Raw genomic sequence first — 24,894 nt, 5'->3', positions numbered from 1 at the left:
CCCCTCTACTCAGGAGGAACCTGTGTTGTGACAGGAGTGCCGGGAATATCATGATCTGCGCACGGTCTTCAGTCGGTCCAGAGCCAGCTCCCTTCCTCCTCACCGGTCGTATGATTGTTGTATTGATCTCCTTCCGGGACCACTCCCCTCGGGGTAGACTATACTCTCTGTCGGCTCCCGAACGTAAGGCTCTCGAGGATTATCTGTCTGTTCTCTCGACGCCGTACCGTGGTGCCTTCTTCTCTCCCGCCGGAGCGGGATTTTTCTGTTAAGAAGAAGGACGGTACTTGCTGCCCTGCGTGGATTATCGAGGGCTGAATGACATAACGTTAGAATCGTTATCCGCTTCCCCTTATGTCGTCAGCCTTCGAGATTTTGCAGGGACCAGGTGCTTTACTAAGTTGGACCTTCAACGCTTACCATCTCGTACGCATCAGAGAGGGACGAGTGGAAAACGGCGTTTAACACTCCGTTGGCATTTGTAACCGGGTTCTGCCGTTCGGTCTCGCTAATGCTCCAGCTGTCTTTCAGGCATTAGTTAATGATGTACTGAGAGACATGCTGAACATTTTTTGTTTCGTTTACCTTGACGATATCCTGATTTTTTCACCGTCACTCGAGATTCATGTTCAGCACGTCGACGTGTACTCCAGCGCCTTTTAGAGAATTGTCTCTTACGTGAAGGCTGAAAAGTGCGCCTTTCATGTCTCCTCTGTCACTTTTCTCGGTTCTGTTATTCCGCTGAAGGCATTCAGATGGATCCCGCTAAGGTCCAGGCTGTCAGCGATTGGCCCGTCCCTAGTCACGTGTCGAGTTGCAGCGTTTTCGGTTTCGCTAATTTCTATCGGCGTTTCATTCGTAATTTCGGTCAAGTGGCTGCCCCTCTCACAGCTCTGACTTCTGTCAAGACTTGCTTTAAATGGTCCGGTTCCCCCAGGGAGCTTTTATCTCCTCAAGAAGCTTTTACATCCGCCCTATCCTTGTTACTCCTGACGTCACTAACAATTCATTGTCGAGGTTGACGCTTCAAGTGGGCGTGGGAGCCATTCTGTCTCACGCTTCCAGTCTGACGATAAGGGCCATCCTTGCGCTTACTTTTCTCATCGCCTGTCGCCATCGGAACGCAACTATGATGTGGGTAGCGGAACTGCTCGCCATCCGCTTAGCCATAGGCGAATGGCGACAGTGGTTGGAGGGGCGACCGTCCCTTTTCTTCTGGACTGACCATAAGAACCTTGAGTACATCCGTTCGGCCAACGACTTAATGCACGTCAAGCTCGTTGGGCGTTGTTTTTCGCTCGTTTCGAGTTCGTGATTTCCTATCGTCCGAAATAAGAACACCAGACCTGATGCCTTATCCCGTCTCTTTAGTTCTTCTGTGGCTTCTACGACCCCGAGGGGATTCTCCCTGAAGGGCGTGTTGTCGGGTTGACTGTCTGGGGAATTGAGAGACAGGTAAAGCAAGCACTCACTCACACTGCGTCGCCGCGCGCTTGTCCTAGACCTTCTGTTCGTTCCTGTCTCTACTCGTTGGCTGTTCTTCAGTGGGCTCACTCTGCCAAGTTAGCTGGCCACCCCGCGCTTCGGGTGTACGCTTGCTTCTATTCGCCAGCGGTTTTGTGGCCTACTCAGGAGCGGGACACGCGCCGTTTCGTGGCTGCTTGTTCGGACTGCGCGCAGACTAAGTCAGGTAACTCTCCTCCTGCCGGTCGTCTCAGACCGCTTCCCATTCCTTCTTGACCATGGTCTCACATCGCCTTAGACTTTATTACGGTCTGCCTTCGTCTGCGGGGAAGACTGTGATTCTTACGGTATCGATAGGTTCTCTAAGGCGGCACATTTCATTCCCCTCGCTAAGCTTCCTTCGCTAAGGAGACGGCACAAATCATCATTGAGAATGTGTTCAGAATTCATGGCCTCCCGTTAGACGCCGTTTCAGACAGAGGTCCGCAATTCACGTCACGTTTTGGAGGGATTCTGTTTTTAGCTTCCGTCAGTCTCTCTTCCGGGTTTCATCCCCAGTCAACGGTCAAGCAGAAAGGCCAATCAGTCGATTGTCGCATATTACGCAGCCTTTCGTTCGAAACCCTGCGTCTTGGGCAGACAAGCTCCCCTGGGCGGAGTACGCTCACAATCCTTCCTTCGTCTGCTACCGGCTATCCCCGTTTCAGAGTAGTCTTGGCTACCAGCCTCCTCTGTTTCGTCCCAGCTCGCCGAGTCCAGTTCCCTCCGCTCAGGCTTTTGTCCAACGTTGTGAGCGCACCTGGAGGAGGGTCAGGTCTGCACTTTGCCGTACAGGCGCAGACTGTGAGAGCCGCATAAACGTAGGATTAAGAGTCCTAGGTATTGTCGCGGTCAGAGAGTGTGGCTTTCCACTCGTAACCTCCCCTTACGACAGCTTCTCGCAAGTTGACTCCGCGGTTCATTGGTCCGTTCCGTGTCTCTCAGGTCGTCAATCCTGTCGCTGTGCGACTGCTTCTTCCGCGACATCTTCGTCGCGTCCACCCTGTCTTCCATCTTCTTGTGTCAAGCCTTTTCTTCGCGCCCCCGTTCGTCTTCCCTCCCCCCCCCCCGTCCTTGTCGAGGGCGCTCCTATTTACAAGGTACGGAAGATCATGGACATGCGTTCTCGGGGACGTGGTCACCATACTTAGTGGATTGGGAGGGTACGGTCCTGAGGAGAGGAGTTGGGTTCCATCTCGGGACGTGCTGGACCGTTTCGTTGATGATTTCCTTCGTTGCCGCCAGGTTCCTCCTCGAGTGCGCCAGGAGGCGCTCCGTGAGTGGGGGGTCATGTCATGTTTTGTCATTGATTATCATGTCTTGTCCCTGGCTTCCCTCTGCTGGTCTATTAGGTTCTTTCTCTTCTCTCTCTCTCTCCTCTCCCTCTTCCCTCTCCCGCTCTCCTCTCTCTTATCGTTCCGTTCCTGCTCCCAGCTGTTTCTCATTCTCCTAACGACCTCATTACTCTTTCACACCTGTCCCCTATTTTGCCTCTGATTAGAGTCCCTATTTCTCCCTCTGTTTTCCGCTTCTGTCCTTGTCCGATTCTTGTTGATGTTTGCTGTTCCTGTGTCCTTGTTCCGCCCTGTCGTGTTCTTTGCCTTCTTCAGATGCTGCCGTGAGCGAGGGCTATGTCAGCTAGCCAGTGCCTTCCCGAAGCGACCTGCAGTCTGTGGTCGCGTCTCCAGTCGTTCCTCTCTATTGACGAGAGGATTTCAGTTTCCTGTTTTGGATTTACTATTGATTATATCCAGGAGAAGCATTATTTGTTTAATACTGGAATAAAGACTCTGTACTATTACGTCGCTTTTGGGTCCTCATTCACCAGCATAACAACCTCAACCCAATTGAGATGTTTAGGATGAGTCGGACAGCAGAGTGAAGGAAAAGCAGACTACAAGCATGCTCCGCTTTATCGGTGGACACTCCTTCAAGACTGTTGGAAAAGCATTCCTCATGAAGCTAGTTGAGAGAATGCCAAGAGTGTGCACAGCTGTCACGAAGGCAAAGGGTGGCTACTTTTAAGAATCAAAAATCAAAAATATATTTTGATATATTTGTTTAACATATTTGTTTTGTTTGTTTGTTTAACATTTGTTTAATATATTTGTTTAACACTGTTTTGGTTACTACATGATTCCATATGTGTTATTTCATAGTTTTCATGTCTTCACTATTATTCTACAATGTAGAAAATAGTAAAAATAAAGAAAAAACACGGAATGAGTAGGTTTGTCCAAACGTTTGACTGGTACTGTATCTAAAAACATGTTTTCAATTTGTCATTATGGGGTTTTGTGTGTAGATCTGCGTTACTTAAAGTATGGGTTGCGACGGGACCTGTTAATGGTGGGTCGCGACGTAAATGTATAATTGATTAATTAATTACTGGAATTGACTTGGCCAAGCGCAACTGCAGCTCTCGGTTCATTGCGCTCTCTGTTTAGCAGCGGTCTCTGCTCAGTTTGGCAGCTGCTCGAGTGGGAGAGGTAGAGGGAGATGCCCGTGTGCTTTGCAGTTTACCGGATCTTTTTCCTGCAGTTTTCTTGAAGATCACTCCACGACCCACACGCTGCAGCGCTGTCTTTCAAGCCACTGACTTGTTATCCCCACTCGCCATCACTCACTGCTGCAATGAAATGGACTCATGCTAGCCACAAGTTCTGACTGAGCTCAATCGTAATGAAAAGCAAATACAGTGATTACTTTTTGTCTCTTTCATACAAACTTTGAGATATAACGAGGAGCGCCCACTGTGTTTTGTGTGGGGAAGTGCTTAGTAATGAGTCTCTCAAAACGAACAAATCAAACAACATGACGGTAAACCCAGGGAGTTATTTCATAACAGGGCAGAATGTTTTAGGAAACTGCTTTGAAAGTGGAAAAGTAAGTCAACTAGCAAGGCATTGTTGTCATTTTATAACAGGTGATGATAAGCAGAAATAAAGGAGTACTATCTCTCATAGTAGTAGATGTGAGTTTCTCTTTCAAACAATCCGCTGGACTTGTAACGTTACACAGCTAATAGCTAACGTTAGCCAAAGCAAGGTAACTAGCTCCTGATAGTGCAACCGTAAGAAACAGTACAGATGAAGATGAAAAATTATCAGGCCTACTGTACAGTTTACTGTATAAATTATTGTTGGAAACAAGTCTAGCTTGGAACTGTTGCTGTTAAAATACAAGTAATATTTTTTTATTCTGAACTGGAATAAACTGATTGAAGCAAGATGCTTTTTGAGGCAAACACTTACTTACACAGTTCTGGGTTGCTCATCTGCTGTCACACCCTGGCCTTAGTTATCTTTGTTTTCTTTATTATTTTAGTTAGGTCAGGGTGTGACATGGGGGATGTATGTGTTTTGTATTGTCTAGGGTTTTTGTATGTTTATGGGGCAGTGTTCAGTCTAGGTGTTTGTATGTCTATGGTTGCCTAGATTGGTTCTCAATTAGAGACAACTGTCTATCGTTGTCTCTGATTGGGAGCCATATTTAGGCAGCCATAGTCATTAGGTAGTTTGTGGGTGATTGTCTATGTCTTTACGTTAGTTGCTTGTGTCTGCACTTTCRTTATATAGCTTCACGGTCGTTTGTTGTTTTTGTATAGTTTGTCAGTGTTCGTTTCGTGTTCGTCTTCGTTAAATAAAGAAGATGTATTGTTATCACGCTGCGCCTTGGTCCTCCTCTCTTCCACAATACGACGATCGTGACATCTGCAGCAGGAAGTAGTCTCCTGCCTGACTGAGAAAGCAGTAGATATTCTGATCCAGTTTGGCACAACATACCTATGCCAGTCAGAGTTCTCAAGTACAGCAACAGTGTCAATGCTGACCATGACCTCAGTGTTGCACTGTCAAAAACTGAGCCCACCTCTCATTAGGACTGTGTGTATGTGTGTGTTTTCTGGTCTACATCTGTGTGATGTGATCAATCAGTTTATTCCAGTTCAGAATAAAAAATATGTATTTTAAGAGCAACAGCTCCAAACTTAGACTTTCTATCAACAATAATTTATACAGTAGGCCTGATCATTTTCTATCTGTATTGTTACTTAGCGTTGCACTATCAAAAAGCCTGTGTGTGTGTGTGTTCTGTTATACATCTGTGTGATGTGATCAATCCGTGTATTCCAGTTCAGATTGAAATGATTTATTGTATTTTAACAGCAACAGTTCCAACCTAGACAGGTATGTAGGAGTGTTTTTAATGGGGAAAAATAAACATCAAAATATATTTATGGGTATTTCATTTTTAGGCATAAGGGTAAAGAAATGTACCGATATGTACGTATAGTTGCATATTTTACTAAGTGGGTCTCAGGAAAACACAGAATTTCTAATTTGGGTTCCAGGTGGAAAAAGTTCAAGAACCCATGGTGTAGATGGTTGAGGAAAAACATCCATTTTGATTTCAGGCTGTAACACAATAAAATGTGGAATAAGTCAAGGGGTATGAATACTTTCTGAAGGCTTTGTATGTGTCTAACCTTCAAATCAATTATCCTAAAGAGTGACATATGCATGTTTATGACAGAATGCATACATTATTGCAGACTGTAGGACTCAAAATGCATAGTACTTTGAAAAAAGGAAATGAACTGCAAGTTGATTGGAGTAACAAACTAAACAAAGCAAGACCGACAGACTCGTATTCCCCTTTAAAGGACGAGGTGATTCAAAGCCCCACCTGCTGCCCCCCCCCTTTCAGACATGGATCCAACCCTTACCTATTGTGGTGTAGAGGACCTGGTCACAACAACGCTGCCCAGATAGCTGAGATCAATCAAAAACAAAGCAGGTAAGACTCCAGGAGCCATCAAGAACGACCAACTGCCCCTAATCAATAATGATGGAGACATTGCAACACATGAAAGCGGACAGATCCCTGCAACACGCTTCGCCCAACAAGCCTCCCTGGCAGTCAGACCTGGGATGTCCTGGGGGCAATGAAGGGGTGGGTGAGGGATGGGGTTGGGGTGGAAGGTTCAGGGAAGAGGCAGTCCATGCAGTCAGGTTACTAAGGACGAGGATGGACCCCCCTGTGCCTGCTGAGATGGACTCTCATAAAAGTACCCTCTGCATGATAAATACGGAGTCCTAAAAGGCCTAAGAGTTAGACACAGCAATGGTGTTTGTTTTGTCTGAGAGTCAATTCGGATGCACATATGGGATTCCTCCTGTTGGGTGAAAGCAGGGTAAAGCATGACACACATGGAAAACCAGGGATCCTGTGGTGATGTCCCTCTGATTCCAGGCTTTTAGGGGCTTGTATCAAACAAACTGCACAATGCATTTGAAATGGTTTAGATAATAATAGCATTTTCTCCAAAGGTAATCTGTGAAGCAAATCATTTATCTTGTTAGGTCACAAAGGAGTTGATCCACCAAGTCCGAATTTAGAGGAAAATTAACAATCGGGATTTGTCAAAAGACAAGTTTGGTACAGTGCTTCACAGATTCAATGGATGGATGTTTGAAAGTTGATGTCTGACATGAAAAGCAGCATTGATCGAGTTGAAAACGGCAGAACTCCCAAGCCCATAAAATAAATCTATACAGCAAAATTACATTGCAAGGAATAATGTAAGAGTCCCTAGTCAATTTATCATCATAAATTATATCCTTTGATTAAGTCATTTGTCAAGAAAAAAAGAAAAAAAATCTATTGATATTTCACTCTAAAAACTGACATTGGTATGTAGTCCAACCCAAATTTTCCTGACAAGTGCATTTAGCTTTAAAAGTAGAACCAAAATTGTCTTCAATGTAACTGCGTTCAGAACTCAAGGCGCAACCTAACAAGTTAAAGCAATTGGTAATGGGGCAGATAACAAGTAAATCCCTCCCTGAAGGCCTAGTGCACCTACCCTGAAGCTGACAACTGGGGTGGAGAGGGCTCGGACGGAAGGACCTCCTCCTCAGTTCTCCTCTGGGATGGTATCTGCCCAATGGGATCACTTGGGATCTGCCCAAACATGTTGCTGCTTTCCATGGGGGGTGACGGGGACTGGGACGGGTAGCTTGTGGCGGAGGTGGCAAAGGCCATGTGGGAGCGGAAGCTGGGACTTGCCCTCTTGCTAACCTGACCATGAGCGGGAGAGGAAGAGGGAGACGACCTCCGGGAGAAGCTGGCTGAAGAGGGTGGAAGCAGGGTGATCTCGGACATCTCTGGAGGTATGGAGGGCTGGACGAAGCTGGGACGGGGACGCGGTCGCACTAGAATCTCTGGGGAGCCCTCGTGGGAACTAAGTGGACTCTGGGTGAGGGGCGAGAGGCGGGAAGGTTGGAGGACGATCATGCTAGGCTCCATCCTACGAGCCTGCCTGGGGCTGAGCCGGGGGGTGGGCTCGAACCACCGGGTGTCCAGGCTACTGAATGTGCTAGGGCTGCCCATGAGGACTGTTGGGTCGGGGTAAGGCAAAACTGGCACACCCATACCGTGGCTTTTGTGTCTTAACTTCCCTAGACTCTGTGCCTCTTGCATAGCTAAACGCTTGACTGGAAGGCCCTGAGGCTTGACCTTGCTGGGAGACTTGCCTGGACAGCTCTTTGGGGCCTCCAGCTGCAGAACACCGGGGTAGGAGGGCACCTGGAGAGAGGATGGCTGGAGAGCACCAAGGGGAAGAACATGGGGAGGAGGAAAGAAAGGTTCCCGGTGGAGATGCAAAGGGTGGTGGGGTGGGAAAATGAAGTGGGGCCTTTCCAGACTTGCAAAGGGGAAATCGGGTCTGTGCCAGATCTCCGGGGAGCGAGAGGAAGAGGTAAGCGTCAGGGGAAGGGGGAAGCTTGAGACGGCATAGTGATGAATATCTCCTTCCCCCATCTCCTCAGGGATGCGGTGGTGACCAAAGGGCCCTTCGGGATGGTAAGGTGGTGACGACATGACAGAGCTCAGAGGGCTGGTGTCTACCATGTAGAAAGGGGGTGGAGGGTCGGGTTCCCCAGGGCTGCCAAGGTACCCGTAGAAGTGACCGTGGCTGTGGGGGAAGGCTCTGTGGTGCAGGGAGCCTTGGATCTGCCCCGTGGCCTCGAGCCGACTGCTCTCCATGATGGTCATACCTTCCATGGGCCTCTGAAAGCGGGGGCTGTAGGCTGGTGGCTGCAGGTAAGACTCCTGGCTGGAGATGGGGGAGATTTGGTGAGGTCGAAGGGTTGCCATGACGGGGGGTATGGGCCCGGGATCATCGTTCTCCTCATCCGACTGGCGGAATTCGGGATAGCGGTCTGACTCTTCGACGAAGGGAAAGCCCTCAATTCGCCGGGGATTGACGGAAATCATCTCCATGTCGCTGGGGTCCATGACGAAGCGTCCGTCAGGGCCTCGGCTGATCAGCTCGATGGGCGTGGTTGCCTCCATTTCATACTTGGAGACGCTGTACTTTTTGCTCGTTATTGCTCGCTTGGTTTTCTTGTACAGGGAGAGTTCTTCCTTCTTCGCAGGACTCGGGGGGATCTTCTTCATGCTCATGCCATGCCCGTCCTCAGAACACTCTGATGGTTGTCCCATGGAACGCATGCTCTCCGGACTCACCTTACCAGAGGAGAACCTGAGAAACAATGGAAAGACAGAAGGCCAGTCAATGCCTGCTCACCTATCTCCTTTAACATGACTCAGCAAACAACCAAACCAAGCACCTCTGTCGATGCTTTTACTGCCAGGCAACATTTTAACTGGAAATTACGATGGAATAAATAAAATAAAGAGCCAAGCTCTGACTATAAGTGTTTCATATTTAGGTAACAAAATAAATATTGTCATAATTGTTTACTGGAACTGGAAAGTCAGATTATGTGCTGTTCTAAGTTTAGTTTGAGCCTGAAGTTTAAATGGGGATTTCAGACACTGCTACGATGCGCCAATGATTTGATCTGACAAGGCAGGGATTGAATGTTTATCATTTGATTATGAATAGAGGATGGAGATGGAGGGACCATGTGCAGCAGTAACTTTAGAGTTTTGGACTGGTCTCCTACGCAACATTATAAATAAATTGTTGAGTCATAGGTGCATGGTTGAGTCATAGGTGCATGGTCTTAGTATGGAGTCAGATGACCCACTGAGTAAAGTATATTTTGTGTACAGGGTTAACAGTCTATGTTGTCTATTAACTTTCCATTTGCTCAACCGCATCACTTGAACAGCTCATCAGGAGACTGTGCTGATTATAAATCATGTCTGCCTGTTCGTTTCTGATTGAGTAATATTTTCATTGTTCAGTCATGGTAGTGTAATTGATGTGAAGTCAGTCACATTAATTAAGTGTCTCTCAGTGGAATAACAATGCTTAATGTGTGTGTTGTATCACCTGACATTTCCATTTACTTAGATTTTCATAAACCTCTGATAGTCATTGCCTCTGGTTGGCTCTAACATGCCCCCACCCCACCCACACATTCCCATTGCCCAGACACGGCCATCTTGATGACTCAGGTGACCATCTTTAGCAGAGTGGGCATCTGTCCCTTTTTCCCCTCCTTTTTTCTCGATAAGTCTTGTCATTACTCAACTTCCCTGGACCACATACTCTCGAGCCTTGTTCTCACTATATTTATATGTGGTGTTGACATGCATGTTATTTGTATTTCAAATTGTGATTTGAATTTAAGAATATCCACTTAGAATACAGTACATTCTAAGGTCATCATTGTAGAAATTGGACTACGTGTTTGTTATTAGTTATATGGGTTTTATTCATTAGGAAGAAATTTGAAAGTCCATTTAGTCAAGAGAGTATTTATGTTATACCAAGAAATGAGGAACAACAAGCATTTTCCAGAAAAGAAAAGAGAAAAATCGGGACGTTTTGATAATACTTTATTCAGAGTACAATGTAAGGCTGAGGCTTTTCAGTCTCTCTTTTTTGCTGAATCACTAAGGCCTAGCTGTGCTTGTGATGGCTGCGGTGGCAATGGAGGGGCTGAGTTTCTAAGGCAACTGACAGTCGAGGACCCGCATTGAAAAGCAATGACGTTCTCTTTCTCTGCTACGTATGAGGCACGTACGTTCTCTCTCTCTCTGCAGAAGGCACTGTCTGTCGTGGTGCAGGGTCTTCAAGTAGAGTGCGTGACACAGGCAAACACATCTGACTCCACTGGACGCAGAGCACAACTCACATTCAAGATGCTTCCAGCAAACTATTCAATATCTACTACTCATGTGGTTCATAATATCTAAAACTATATCAACAAGTTGAATACATAGAAATAGCTATTACAACCAATACTATACACATACTTCAGTCTAGATAGAACTCTTGTTACAGCTATAAAATGTAATATGCTGGCTTGTTTGTTTCTATAAAAATCACTTTTGAATATAGTATGACATTTGCTGAATGTGCCATTTTTCATGTTAAGATTGTCACCGCTCATATTATTATGAGACAAAGATGTATTAACACTGGTTATAGCATGAATTTTAGCAGTACAGCAGATGAGGACAATACACATATGTAAAAGTGAGAACCTCATAAGTGTTCTCCTGGTCATATAGATTCACTGGTTTGATTACAACGCTGTAAAATTACAGGTGGTCACAAATACAACATTATACTTCTAGTATGTTACTGTATGTACTGTATATACGGTGTCATGTGCTTTATACAGTAACAGGAGCACCATTTGGCACCAACACTGTATGCTTACCATTACACATACTCACTCGACTAAACTTAACACTAAACACTCTTGACTTTTCAAGGAATCCAACAGAATAGCTGAGAGGAAAATAGCAAAGCATAGAAAAGAGTAACTGCCAGGAGAAAATAACATTGTGTTGAATTAACTACGTATCACATGAAATCAATTCACAAAGAAAATAAGAAAGCGTTTCTAGTTTAGGCAGGGTTAAGTCAAGCTTGGGTGTGCAGGGGCAGGTTCATCACAAAGAGATTCAGGGGCTGCTCGGCTGCAAACAATCTGGAAGGACACAAGGTATATTCAGCTAAGACTTTTTGTGACATACCAACATGAGGGAGATTTCTACAGTATGCTGTCCATTCTAGCAAAAAAGTGCTATTGTTATTGACAACAAAGGAACATTGAAAAGACTTGCTTGTCTAAAGATAGGACAAACTCGTGAGAAACCACAGTGAAATTTGATGAGATTAAATATTCATGTTGAAACTGACATAGAACAACTATGTATTGTGTGAGTACGTCCTGCAGACAGCCACATTAACATTTCCAAAAGTCTAAAATGAATTCTGTAAAAATTAATTTTACTTTGGAAAGCCTTTGATGAAAGCCTGCATGCTTGTTATAATCATGTATGATCCTTTATTTCGTATAATACGCTTATAATATGTCCATCTATGTAGGAAATGTAGGACATTTTCTTAAAAGTGACTCAAAATGGCTTATTTAGTAAGGATGATTATGAGAGTAATTATAAGATAATAATAAGAGGGCCATACATTCTTATGACAAGTCTTATGATGCATTCTAACAGCATAATGGATTACACCTGCACACTTGAAGTAAATTGTTACCGGTACTTTCAACCCACAGTTAAATTAAGAACTGAATGATGTTGACATTTTTATGGCAACATATTTGCTATGTTTAAACCACAATCTGTAACTTTCATTCCCAGTTGAAAGTGCTGCCCATGCATGTACAGTCCCAGTCAAAAGTTAGGACACACCTACTCATTCAAGGGTTTTTCTATATTTTTACTATTGTCTACATTGTAGAATAATAGTGAAGACATCAAGACTATGAAATAACACATATGGAATAATGTCGTAACCTAAAAAGTGTTATACAAATCAAAATATATTTTATATTTGAGATTCTTCAAAGTAGCCACCCTTGCCTTGCCCAGATTGTCACGATCGTTATAAGACGAATGAGTGGACCAAGGCGCAGCGTGTAAGAAAGCCATCTTCTTTTAATGAAGAAAAAAACAAACACTTGCAAACGAACAAAAACAACAAACGATCGTGAAGCTAAAACGAACAAAGTGCACACATGCAACATAGAACATAGACAATTACCCACAATCACCTAAAGCCTATGGCTGCCTTAAATATGGCTCCCAATCAGAGACAACAATAACCAGCTGTCTCTGATTGAGAACCAAACCAGGCAACCATAGACTTTCCTAGACCTCTCTCCTGAACACAACCCCATACACTATACAAAACCCCCTAAACAATACACGCACCCTAAACTAGACAAAACACACAAACTTCCCATGTCACACCCTGACCTAACTAAAATAATAAAGAAAACAAAGAATACTAAGGCCAGGGCGTGACACAGATTCATGAGGTAGTCACCCAGAATGCATTTCAATTAACAGGTGTGACTTGTTAAAAGTAAATTTATGGAATTTCTTTCCTTCTTAATGCGTTTCAGTCAATCAGTTGTGTTGTGACAAGGTAGGGGTAGTATACAGAAAAGAGCAAAGAGAAATGACAGTACATCATTATTTTAAGACATGAAGGTCAGTCAATACRGAAAATTTCAACAACTTTGAAAGATTCTTCAAAAACCATCAAGCGCTATGATGAAACTGGTTCTCATGAGGACCACCACGCAGAGTTACCTCTGCTGCAGAGGATAAGTTCATTAGAGTTACCAGCCTCAGAAATTGCAGCCCAAATAAATGCTTCAACAGAGTTCAAGTATCAGACACATCTCAACATCAACTGTTCAGAGGAGAATGCGTGAATCAGGCCTTCATGGTCAAATTTCTGCAAATAAACTACTACTAAAGGCCACCAATAAGAAGAAGAGACTTGCTTGGGCCAAGAAACACGAACAATGGACATTAGACCGGTGGAAATCTGTACCTTAGTCTGACGAGTCCAAATTTTAGATTTTTGGTTCCAACCGGCATGTCTTTGTGAGACGCAGAGTAGGTGAACGGATGATCTCTGCATGTGTGGTTCCCAACATGAAGCATGAAGGAGGAGGTGTGATGGTGCTTTGCTGGTGACACTGTCTGTGATTTATTTAGAATTCAAGGCACACTTAACCAGCATGGCTACCACAGCATTCTGCAGCGATACGCCATCCCATCTGGTTTGCTCTTAGTGGGACTGTCATTTGTTTTTCAACAGGACAATGACCCAACACACCTTCAGGCTGTGCAAAGGTTATTTGACCAAGAAGGAGAGTGATGGAGAGCTGCATCAGATGACCTGGCCTCCACAATCACCTGACCTCAAACCAATTGAGATTGTTTGGGATGAGTTGGGCCGCAGTGAAGGAAAAGCAGCCAAAATGTGCTCAACTCCTTCAAGACTGATAGAAAAGCATTCCAGGTGAAGTTGGTTGAGAGAATACCAAGAGTGTGCAAAGCTATCATCAAGACAAAGGGTGGCTATTTGAAGAATCTCAAATATACAATTTTGATTTGTTTAACACTTTTTTGGTTACTACATGATACTACATAGTTTTGATGTCTTCGCTATTATTCTACAATGTAGAAAATAGTCAAAATAAAGAAAAACCCTTGACTGAGTAGGTGTGTCCAAAATGTTGACTGGTACTGTATATGTAAACTGTGTGGGTGGGTCTTGACATATGTCACTACGACAGAGTTATTTGAATTATGTGGTAACCTAACCTTCCCCAAAACTATAGACTACTTGGGGTGTTTTTGGAGTCGGATAGCCCAGACTTCAAATAACTCTGTGGGAGTAATTTGCACTTTTGATAGGGAAAGAAAGTTACATTTCCCCAAACTCCCAAAGTAACAGATAATGGGGCAGTAAAAGCAAATTGTCATAATTATTGAATAACTGTCAGCTTCTGTTGAATATCAATCTCATTTGAAGTAGAACAAAAGAGACTCCATTTTCCAATGGTCTCCCTGATGTAATCAATTAACCAAACCCATTGCTTTCCAGTTGTTGTACACCAGACCTGTTCCCTTTGTATAGCCATCCCAAACTTAAAACGCCATTGGTCTACCTGTGCTAGGTTTAAAACAGGTCAGGCCAGAGCATGTGATGCTATGCCCGTGAGCTTCATGACAAGTGGCGATATGTTCCTGTTATATTCTCAGTGTATGGCATAGGAGGGAAGTTGGGGGGTGGGACGTGAGGAGAAGCAGCAGCAGCAGCCCGACCAATGAAACCCACGAGATGGGAGGAGAGAATACTGGGTATGTGCGCCCAGTGGAAATCCTCAATGGGACAGAGTCGTCTGTCGATTCAAAGGAGAGTAAACATTTTGTCCATTCTGAACACTGGAGTGGTTTCATCTTACATGTCCAGCATGGTGGTCAGCATCGGGGGCAATTGGTACCATTTCGGGAAAACTGAATACAATGGCCTCCTGTGCAATGTTGTGTTATTGTGTTATTGCCCTCAGAACAGCCTCAATTCATCGGGGCATGAACTTAACAAGGTGTCGAAAGTGTTCCACACGGATGCTGGCCCATGTTSACTCCAATGCTTCCCACAGTTGTTTTAAGTGGACCGGATGTCCTTTGGGTGGTGGACCATTCTTGACACACGGGAAACTGTTGCGCTTGAAAAACACAGCAGCATTCAAAGAGAGCAGGTGTTCTTAATGTTTTGTACACTCAGTGTAATTCACTGTTGTTACACCACTTACCGTGGCTTATATGTCAATTTGAATTTGGAGCAGTCTGACCGCTGAAATTCCTTTTCAGTTCGCGGTGCTATCACGCTACGTTTGCACGCACCTCGGGGAGACCATTAATAGTACTGGTCTAAATTGCTATTTGGCCCATTTTGGGACAATTTCTGAGATATCGGGATCTAGGGCTTTCGTCTTGAATCGGATGTATTTAAATTCAGCTCAACAGCTTTCTCAAAGGGCACTTTCTACCCAACAGTGCTGTACGCAAGTCACCCTCTGCTGGACATCTAAGACTATGACATCTCCGGGGACCATAAAACAAGTATGACTCCAGGTAGGTTGCTTAGTGCGTATCTTTTTACAGCTGTATCTATTCAATAATTCTGCATCTCCTGTGAGTGGACCGTGAGGGAGTTTAGGGCCCCAACTGCTTGAACTGGCATGTGACCGTGCGACTGTGCCCAGCACATGAAGCATGCGGCCAAGCCAGCCAGCAGCACACTGACTGAGGGGCGGGCTGAACAAGGTGCAGTTAGCCACACTCACTGAGGGCTGGAGGGCGGGGACCGGTAGCTGATGGCGTCTGGCCCCTCACAGTAGGGCTCTATGCCGGGCAATGGGCTAAGAGGAGTCCTGCGGTGGGAAATACAACAGAGACGGGAGAGGAGGAAGAAAAAGAGGGGAGAAGAGGGAGGAAGAGGAGGAATGCTGTCAATGAGTCTCCAGAGGTTCCACGTCCAAACAAAGAAAGAGAGAGAGAAAGAGAGTGAGGGATGATAGAGGAGAGACAGAGAGGAGGGAGGGAGAGAGAAAGAGATGGTCAGAGAAACGGAGTCAGTGACAGAGGGTGTGAGAGAATCTAAAATAAAAGGCTGGGTAGGGATAAAAAGATGGAGAGACAGGGAGACAGAGAGAGGGGGAGAAAGAGATACAGTCAGAGAAACGGGGTAAGCAAAAAATGAGATGAAAAAGAGGCAAAAAAAGGAAGAGGAAGGAGAAAGATGGGGATAAGCTGAGTCGGAGAAACAAGCAGAAAGCAAAAGGGAGGCAAGACAGAGAGAAAAGGGAATAGAGAAGATAGAAGCAAGAGCTAGAAACAGAGAGGAATAAAGAATACAGGGAAGGAGCGAAAGACACAAGAAGATATTTGTACGATGCACGTCTGACAAGCTATCCATTTATTATGCACAATGAGTCATTCAGCATACCATTAGACACCCACACATGCTAGGACTACATACTGAGTACTGTGGAAGCTTTGGTAGCAGCACAACACACACCCTTGTTCCTATGTATTTTGGGAGACATTTCCAAACATCCTTAATTTCAACCCTAAACCTATTAGCAGTTAATAGTTCATATTGGTGGGATGGAGAATAAGTAAAGGAGTATATATATATATATATATATATATATATATATATATATATATATATATATATATATATATATATATACACTCAGTTGAAGTCGGAAGTTTACATACACCTTAGCCAAATACATTTAAACTCAGTTTTTCACAATTCCTGACATTTAATCCTAGTAAAAATGCCGTCTTAGGTCAGTTAGGATCACCACTTTATTTTAAGAATGTGAAATGTCAGAATAATAGTAGAGAGAATTATTTATTTCAGCTTTTATTTATTTCATCACATTTCCAGTGTGTCAGAAGTTTACATAAACTCAATTAGTATTTGGTAGCATTGCCTTTAAATGGTTTAACTTGGGTCAAACGTTTCGGGTAGCCTTCCACAAGTTTCCCACCTTAAGTTGGGTGAATTTTGGCCCATTCCTCCTGACAGAGCTGGTGTAACTGAGTCAGGTTTGTAGGCCTCCTTGCTCGCACACGCTTTTTCAGTTCTGCCCACACATTTTCTATGGGATTGAGGTCAGGGCTTTGTGATGGCCATTCCAATACCTTGACTTTGTTGTCCTTAAGCCATTTCGCCACAACTTTGGAAGTATGCTGGGGGTCATTGTCCATTTGGAAGACCCATTTGCGACCAAGCTTTAACTTCCTGACTGATGTCTTGAGATGTTGCTTCAATATATCCACATAATTTTCCTACCTCATGATGCCATCTATTTTGTCAAGTGCACAAGACCCTCCTGCAGCAAAGCACCCCCACAACATGATGCTGCCACCGTCGTGCTTCACAGTTGGGATGGTGTTCTTCGGCTTGCAAGCCTTCCACTTTTTCCTCCAAACATGACGATGGTCATTATGGCTAAACAGTTCTATTTTTGTTTCATCAGACCAGAGGACATTTCTCCAAAAAGTACGATCTTTGTCCACATGTGCAGTTGCAAACCGTAGTCTGGCTTTTTTACGTCAGTTTTGGAGCAGTGGCTTCTTCCTTGCTGAGCGGCATTTCAGGTTATATCGATATAGGACTCGTTTTACTGTGGATATAGATACTTTTGTACCTGTTGCCTCCAGCATCTTCACAAGGTCCCTTGTTGTTGTTCTGGGATTGATTTGCACTTTTCGCACCAAAGTACGATCATCTCTAGGAGACAGAACGCGTCTCCTTCCTGAGCGGTATGACGGCTGCGTGGTCCCATGGTGTTTATACTTGTGTACTATTGTTTGTACAGATGAATGTGGTACCTTCAGGCGTTTGAAAATTGCTCCCAATGATGAACCAGACTTGTGGAGGTCTACAAAAAAAATTCTGAGGTCTTGGCTGATTTCTTTTGATTTCCCCATGATGTCAAGCAAAGAGGCACTGAGTTTGAAAGTAGGCCTTGAAATGCATCCACAGGTACACCTCCAATTGACTCCAATTATGTCAATTAGCCTATCAGAAGCTTCTAAAGCCATGACATAATTTTCTGGAATTGTCCAAGCTGTTTAAAGGCACAGTCAACTTAGTGTATGTAAACTTCTGACCCACTGAAATTGTGATACAGTGAATTATAAGTGAAATAATCTGTCTGTAAACAATTGTTGGAAAAATGACTTGTGTCATGCACAAAGTAGATGTCCTAACTGACTTGCCGAAACTATAGTTTGTTAACAATAAATGTATGAAGTGGTTGAAAAACAAGTTTTAATGACTCCAACCTAAGTGTATGTAAACTTCCAACTTCAACTGTATATATACAGTGCATTCGAAAAATATTCAGACCACTTGACTTTTTAAACATTTTGTTATGTTACAGCCTTATTCTAAAATGTATTAAATATTTTTTAAATCCTCATCAATCTACACAGAATACCCCATAATGACAAACTAAAAACAGGTTTTTAGATATTTTTGCTAATTTATAAAGAAAAACAGAAATACCTTATTTACATAAGTATTCAGACCCTTTGCTATGAGACTCGAAATTGAGCTCAGATGCATCCTCTTTCCATTGATCATCCTTGAGATGTTTCTACAACTTGATTGGAGGCCACCTGTGGTAAATTCAATTGACTGGACATGATTCGTAAAGGCACACACCTGTTTATATAAGGTCCCACAGTTGACAGTGCATGTCAGAGCAAAAACCAAGCCATGAGGTTGAAGGAATTGTCTGCCAAACTGAGCAATCGGGGGAAAAGGACATTGGTCAGGGAGGTGACCAAGAACCCGATGGTCCCTCTGACAGAGATGGGAGAACCTTCCAGAATGACAACCATCTCTGCAGCACTTCACCAATCAGGCCTTTATGCAGAGCGGCCAGACAGAAGCCACCCCTCAGTAAAAGGCACACCTTAAGGACTCTCAGACCATGAGAAACAAGATTCTCTGGTCTGATGAAACCAAGATTGAACTCTTTGGCCTGAATGCCAAGCGTCACATCTGGAAGAAAGCTGTAACCATCCCAACGGCGAAGCATGGTGGTGGCAGCATCATGCTGTAGGGATATTTTTCAGCGGCAGGGACTGATAGACTAGTCAGGTTTAAGGTAAAGATGAATGGAGCAAAGAACAGAGAGATCCTTGATATAAACCTGCTCCAGAGCACTCAGGGCCGCAGACTGGGGCAAAGGTTCACCTTCCAACAGGACAACGACCCTAAACACACAGCCAAGGCAACGCAGGAGTGGCTTCGGGACAAGTCTCTGAAGGTCCTTGTGTGGCCCAGACAGAGCCCGGACTAGAAGCCAATCGAACATTGCTGGAAAGACCTGAAAATAGCTGTGCAGCGACACTCCCCATGCAACCTGACAGAGCTTAGAGGATCTGCAAAGAAGAATGGGAGATACTCCCCAAATCGAGTTGTGCCTAGCTTGTAGCGTGATACCCTTAGAAGACTTGAGGCTGTAATCGCTTCCAAAGGTGCTTCAACAAAGTACTGAGTAAAGGGTCTAAATACCTATGTAAATGTTATATTTTCGTTTTTTTATACATTTGCAAAACTTTCTAAAAACGTGTTTTTGCTTTGTCATTATGGGGTATTGTGTGTAGATTGATGAGGGGGGAAAAAAAATGGTATGTAACAAAATGTGGAAAAAGTCAAGAGGTCTGAATACTTTCCGAATGCACTGTGTATATATATATATCTTTAATTGTTCTATTGCTCTAAAGTGACTTGGCAATTGGCTCGTGCCAACATTTACAGACGCCAATAATGACAGCTTGCCCTCCAAAAAAAATGGATTGTCCATAAATACCCAATTGACAACAATACATTAAACTTTGTTTTGAATTTCTGTTCTCTTTCTTCTGTGACTATGTTCAAGCCTTATAATATGTACAGTGATTAGAGAGATTTGGAAGATAACGTGCAAGTGCATAACCACAGCCAAGGCAAACTCCTTCACTTTTTCTTCAATGACAAGTGGATGGAAAGTATGCAATGTTGATGATGAGTACTGCATATTACACAAATAATAGGATCATATGTACAATGCAAGAGATTTTTGCTTGACATGGTGTGTAAACCATTAAGCCATATCCAAAAGTCATCAAAGGGGGCAGTTATTAGAACTGGGGGGAGAAGACACGCAAAAGACTGGTTCATTAAATTAATGAATTGAAGAACACGATCATTTATCTCATTAGGCTCAGTGAGCAGTTTGGTCAGTTGTTCTTTTCAAGTGTGATTTCAGAGTTTGGAAAATGTGTCAACTTGCCATGATAACATTGATAAAGTGTTTCAGTGTACCATGGTAAACTGCTGAGCAGAGTAAAGCTAGTGCCTGTGGCCCAGGGTGCCACGCCCCCACCCCCATTTTTTTTTTAGCCCTGCGGTATAATTTGCACTCTGAATGGCACTTTCAAGTGAATTTACTGCTGTATGCTAATACCCTTACATAAAATCCTGACCTTGAATGCAAACACTGTAACAAGACTTTTAGAATTGATTTATGATTTACCAAACCTACACTACCAGTCAAAAGTTTTAGAACACCTGCTCATCCAAGGGTTTTTCTTTATTTGTACTATTTTATACATTGTAGAATAATAGTGAAGACATCTGTCACGATTGTCATCGGGAGAAGGAGAAGAGAACCAAAGTGCAGCGTGGTACGTATTCATAATATTTTTAATAAAGATGAACACTCGAACAAAAAACAACAAAACGACAAACGGACAGTTCTACAAGGTGCAACAAAACACTAAACAGAAAATAACCACCCACAACTAACAGTGGGAAAACAGGCTACCTAAGTATGGTTCTCAATCAGAGACAACGATTGACAGCTGCCTCTGATTGGGAACCATACCAGGCCAAACACAATAGAAATAGAAAACATAGACATACAAACATAGAATGCCCACCCACATCACACCCTGACCAAACAAAAAATAGAAACATACAAAGCAATCTACGGTCAGGGTGTGACAACATCAAAACTATGAAATAACAAATATGGAATCATGTAGTAACCAAAAAAGTGTTAAACAAATCAAAATATATTTTATATTTGAAATTCTTCAAATAGCCACCCTTTCCCTTGATGACAGCTTTGCACACTCTTGGCATTCTCTCAACCAGCTTCATGAGGCAGTCAATTGGAATTCATTTCAATTAACAGGTGTGCCTTGTTAAAAGTTCATTTGTGGAATTTATTTTCATTCTTAATGAGTTTGAGCCAATCAGTTGTGTTGTGACAAGGTAGGGGGGGTATACAGATGATAGCCCTATTTGGTTAAAGACCAAGTCCATATTATGTCAAGAACAGCTCAAATAACCAAAGAGAAATGACAGTCCATCATTACATTGAACTTTGAAAGTTTCTTCAAGTGCAGTTGCAAAAACCATCAAGCGCTATGATGAAACTAGCTCTCATGAGGACCGCCACAGGACAGGAAGATCCAGAGTTACCACTGCTGCAGGGGATAAGTTCATTAGAGTTACCAGCCTCAGAAATTGCAGTCCAAATAAATGCTTCACAGAGTTCAAGTAACCGACACATCTCAACATCAACTGTTCAGAGGAGACTGTGTGAATCAGGCCTTCATGATCGAATTGCTGCAAAGAAACCACTACTAAAGGACACCAATAAGAAGAAGAGACTTGCTTGGGCCAAGAAACACGAGCAATCGACATTAAATTTGACCTTTGGTCTGCAGTGTCTTTGTGAGAAGCGGGTTGCTTTTCTGGTGTACCGTCTGTGATTTATTTCGAATTCAAGGCACATTTAACCAGCATGGCTACCACMTCATTCTGCAGYGATACACCATCCCATCTGGTTTGSGCTTAGTGGGACTATCATTTGTTTTTCAACAGGACAATGACCCAACACACCTCCAGGCTGTGTAAGGGCTATTTGACCAAGAAGGAGAGTGATGGAGTGCTGCATCAGATGACCTGGCCTCCACAATCCCCCAACCTCAACCAAATTGAGATGGTTTGGGATGAGTTGGACCGCAGAGTGAAGGAAAAGCAGCCAACAAGTGCTCTGCATATGTGGGAACTCCTTCAAGAATGTTGGAAAAGCATTCCAGGTGAAGCTGGTTGAGAGAATGCCAAGTGTGTGCAAAGCTGTCATCAAGTCAAAGGGTGACTATTTGAAGAATTTCAAATATAAAATATATTTTGATTTGTTTAACACTTTTTTTGGTTACTACATGATTCCATATGTGCTATTTCATAGTTTTGATGGCTTCAGTATTATTCTACAATGTAGAAAAAAGTAMAAATAAAGAAAAACCCTTAAATGAGTAGGTGTTCTAAAACTTTTGACCGGTAGTGTAAGCTGAAGCATTTAATGTGTGGAACAATCATAATTATAAAAATCCATCTAGCATTGATTAAGTTTCAAAACGTTATGGCCCACCTAAACTGTGTCGGTGCCCCACCTTGGCCGCCCCATTCAAAATGTTCTGGACACGCCACTGCACAGAAGCATGGGTAGTAAAGCCAGGGGCCAGGATGGTGTGAAGAAGCATGAGGGAGGCCCCAGGATCCAAATGAAAAAAGACAGCTAGGAAACATAATTCACAGCATGCATGTTTTTTACCATGTTAAACTTCAGTTCTTGCCAGCGCCAAAAAAGTATTCTCGACAAGGATCAAAGAACAACATTGTTGTCAGGGTCGGAAAGAGGAATAATGACAAATAAGAACAAGTCAGGGGATTCTGGAAACTCGCATGTACCAGCCGTACTTTGCTAGTGAGCCACTTTTCAACCGCAGCCTTTCAGCCAGATCCTCTGCTAACCTATAGTCATACACATAGTGAGCGTAGAGGAGATAGGTATAGGGGACAGAACAGAACATAGTCCAGGCTGAATACTTACGTTCTGGGGTGAAGTTTCCCTAGTTAGAGATCTAGGATCAGCTTCCCTCCCCAATTTCTAACCTTAACCGTAAGCACAAGCATTTCGCTACACTCGCATAACATCTGCTAATCATGTGTATGTGACCGACAAAATTTGATTTGATTTTAACCATTGGTTTGGAAAAGCAAAACTGACCCAACATCAGCGACCAAAGATCAGCAATTTCAATCTACACCAATACTAACACAGAGAGAGGGATTGATCTCCTTTCAGTATCTGAAGCTGGTCTCTGATCACAGCTTTCACCTGACTTCATCTTTCATCCATGAACTGAGAATATGGGTTAGCAATAGCATGTTAGCGCTTGTGTGTGTCCTAGTGGTGTGATTTATAATTGCACACCATCTAGGTTGGATTAGCCTATGCACGGTTGCCAGAAAAGAGCTAAAATCCGTTTTTAAGGGATACAGTATTTTCAACCTATCTTCCGTTTCCCTTGAAAAATGGGTGTGGGAACATTGCTCAGGCGTTTTTTTCCGCCTGCTACGTAAGGTTAAGGTTGAGTTATCACGGGAGAAAAAAAGTTTACTTTGGACTATATAACCTATTGCCCTTTTCACACTATTAGTGAGCCGGGCCATGACAAGCCGAGCTGTACTAGGCTGGCCTGGTTACATACCCACCATAGTTGCTGGAAGTTTGCAGGATAGGACAATGTGGAAGGAAAACATCCAAACCAGCACAGTACGGTTCGGGTCGACACTTTAGTGTTAAAAGGGTCAAATGGAGTCCCAAGACGAGGGCTAAAGACAGGAATCACAATCAAGTGGCAGCTTTTGAAAAAATAACAGGCTACAGTGACAAATCGGATACTTACCTGTTACTTTTTTTTTTTTTACCTCTTACCTAACATTTAAAACACCACAACTTTACAGACATAACACATTCTCATCTCCTAAAATGTTGGTTGTACGTCCTGTTGCAATGTTAGTACCACTACACCAGGAGTTCAACAAAACATGCTCTGTAAGTGAATGGATCAAAAAATACTTCCATGGAATGCAGCTCAACAACATATGCTTGTTCAGTCCTCAAAGCCCACAGAAGGAATGAGTTTGAGAAAGAGAGAATCTATGTGGCAATTAAGATGCTATTTTAATGAGGCCACAGTAGCCAAATGAGGCCCTTGGAAAGATCTGAGGGAGAGCCATTTCTCCAATCCAACAGTTTGTCATACCTCTGAAGCACCGCCCTCAAATAATTATCAAACGTTCTGCCTTTAATGTCAGGGATTTTTGATTGATGTCTCTATGTAGGATTGTTTTCTTTTGATACTAAAATACTTGGGTTGCGTCTCAAATTATATCAAATTATACCCTATTCCCTTTATAGTGCACTACTTTTTTTTTACCAGCACCCCATATGGCTCTGGTCAAACGTAATGCACGATATAGGGAACACACACACAAAGACTTGGTTGCTAGATTAGACACCAATGTTTGTGAACACGGCCATGACAACCTCTCTGTGACCAAGAGGTATTGATCGTTCAGTCCCACTGTTATTAGGAAAACAAGGTCAACAACGATGAATTGAACTTTCTGGGCAGTGACAAAAGACAAGCTTGTGTACAAGCTCAGCTCTACTAGTCCATTAAGATTACATGAAGGAAAACATGTAGCTGAAAGTGTTTTCTCTAGGCCGCAATTTGTTGGGAATTATCGACAACATGATTTGAATTTGGTAAATGTWTATAAAATATGAGTTGTATTTTTTCAATATCATATTGAGCATTTACTGTACGCGACAAGTATCGTTCCAAATATGACCGTTAAAAAGCAAGTATGGGCTTTGCTGAGATGAACTACGGGTAATGGCTAGCTACACAGTGACCGCCCCCTGTCCGTCAATATCTGGCCAATCGCTGGCCAGTAATTGGTGGTCCTGCCAATAAGCTTTCTCTATTTGATGGGCGTGTCTGCTAGAATCCTTGAGTTGTGATGCAGTGCACCCTGCCCTTGATTTGCATAATTTGCAACGAAGTAAGAAAAAGAGAAAAGCGTTGTTGGCTTAGGGTTACTTACGGAGTTTCCACACTTTTTCTGCAGTGTGTTATTGAGAGAGGGGGGTCTGAAAAAGAGGTGGGGGGGATTAATTCAATGTTTAATTC

At 43.4% G+C, this 24,894-nt stretch overlaps 1 protein-coding gene across 1 annotated transcript in view; it reads right to left on the bottom strand.

Moving 5' to 3' along the window:
* Positions 1–24,894, bottom strand: part of LOC111951135 (protein turtle homolog B-like) — a 191,200-nt gene that overhangs the window by 11,574 nt on the left and 154,732 nt on the right. Inside the window, exons 17-19 of the mRNA XM_070434387.1 lie at positions 24,809–24,854; positions 15,609–15,695; positions 7,370–9,049 (exon numbers count right to left, since the gene is read on the bottom strand). Of these exons, the coding sequence (XP_070290488.1) occupies positions 7,370–9,049; positions 15,609–15,695; positions 24,809–24,854 (1,813 nt within the window). The remainder of the gene's footprint in view (positions 1–7,369; positions 9,050–15,608; positions 15,696–24,808; positions 24,855–24,894) is intronic.

This window comes from Salvelinus sp. IW2-2015, linkage group LG23, assembly GCF_002910315.2.
Source record: "Salvelinus sp. IW2-2015 linkage group LG23, ASM291031v2, whole genome shotgun sequence".
Classification (NCBI taxonomy): Eukaryota; Metazoa; Chordata; class Actinopteri; order Salmoniformes; family Salmonidae; genus Salvelinus; species Salvelinus sp. IW2-2015.
Note: the sequence above shows the minus strand (reverse complement) of the source record. Positions and strands in the feature narration are given on the sequence as shown.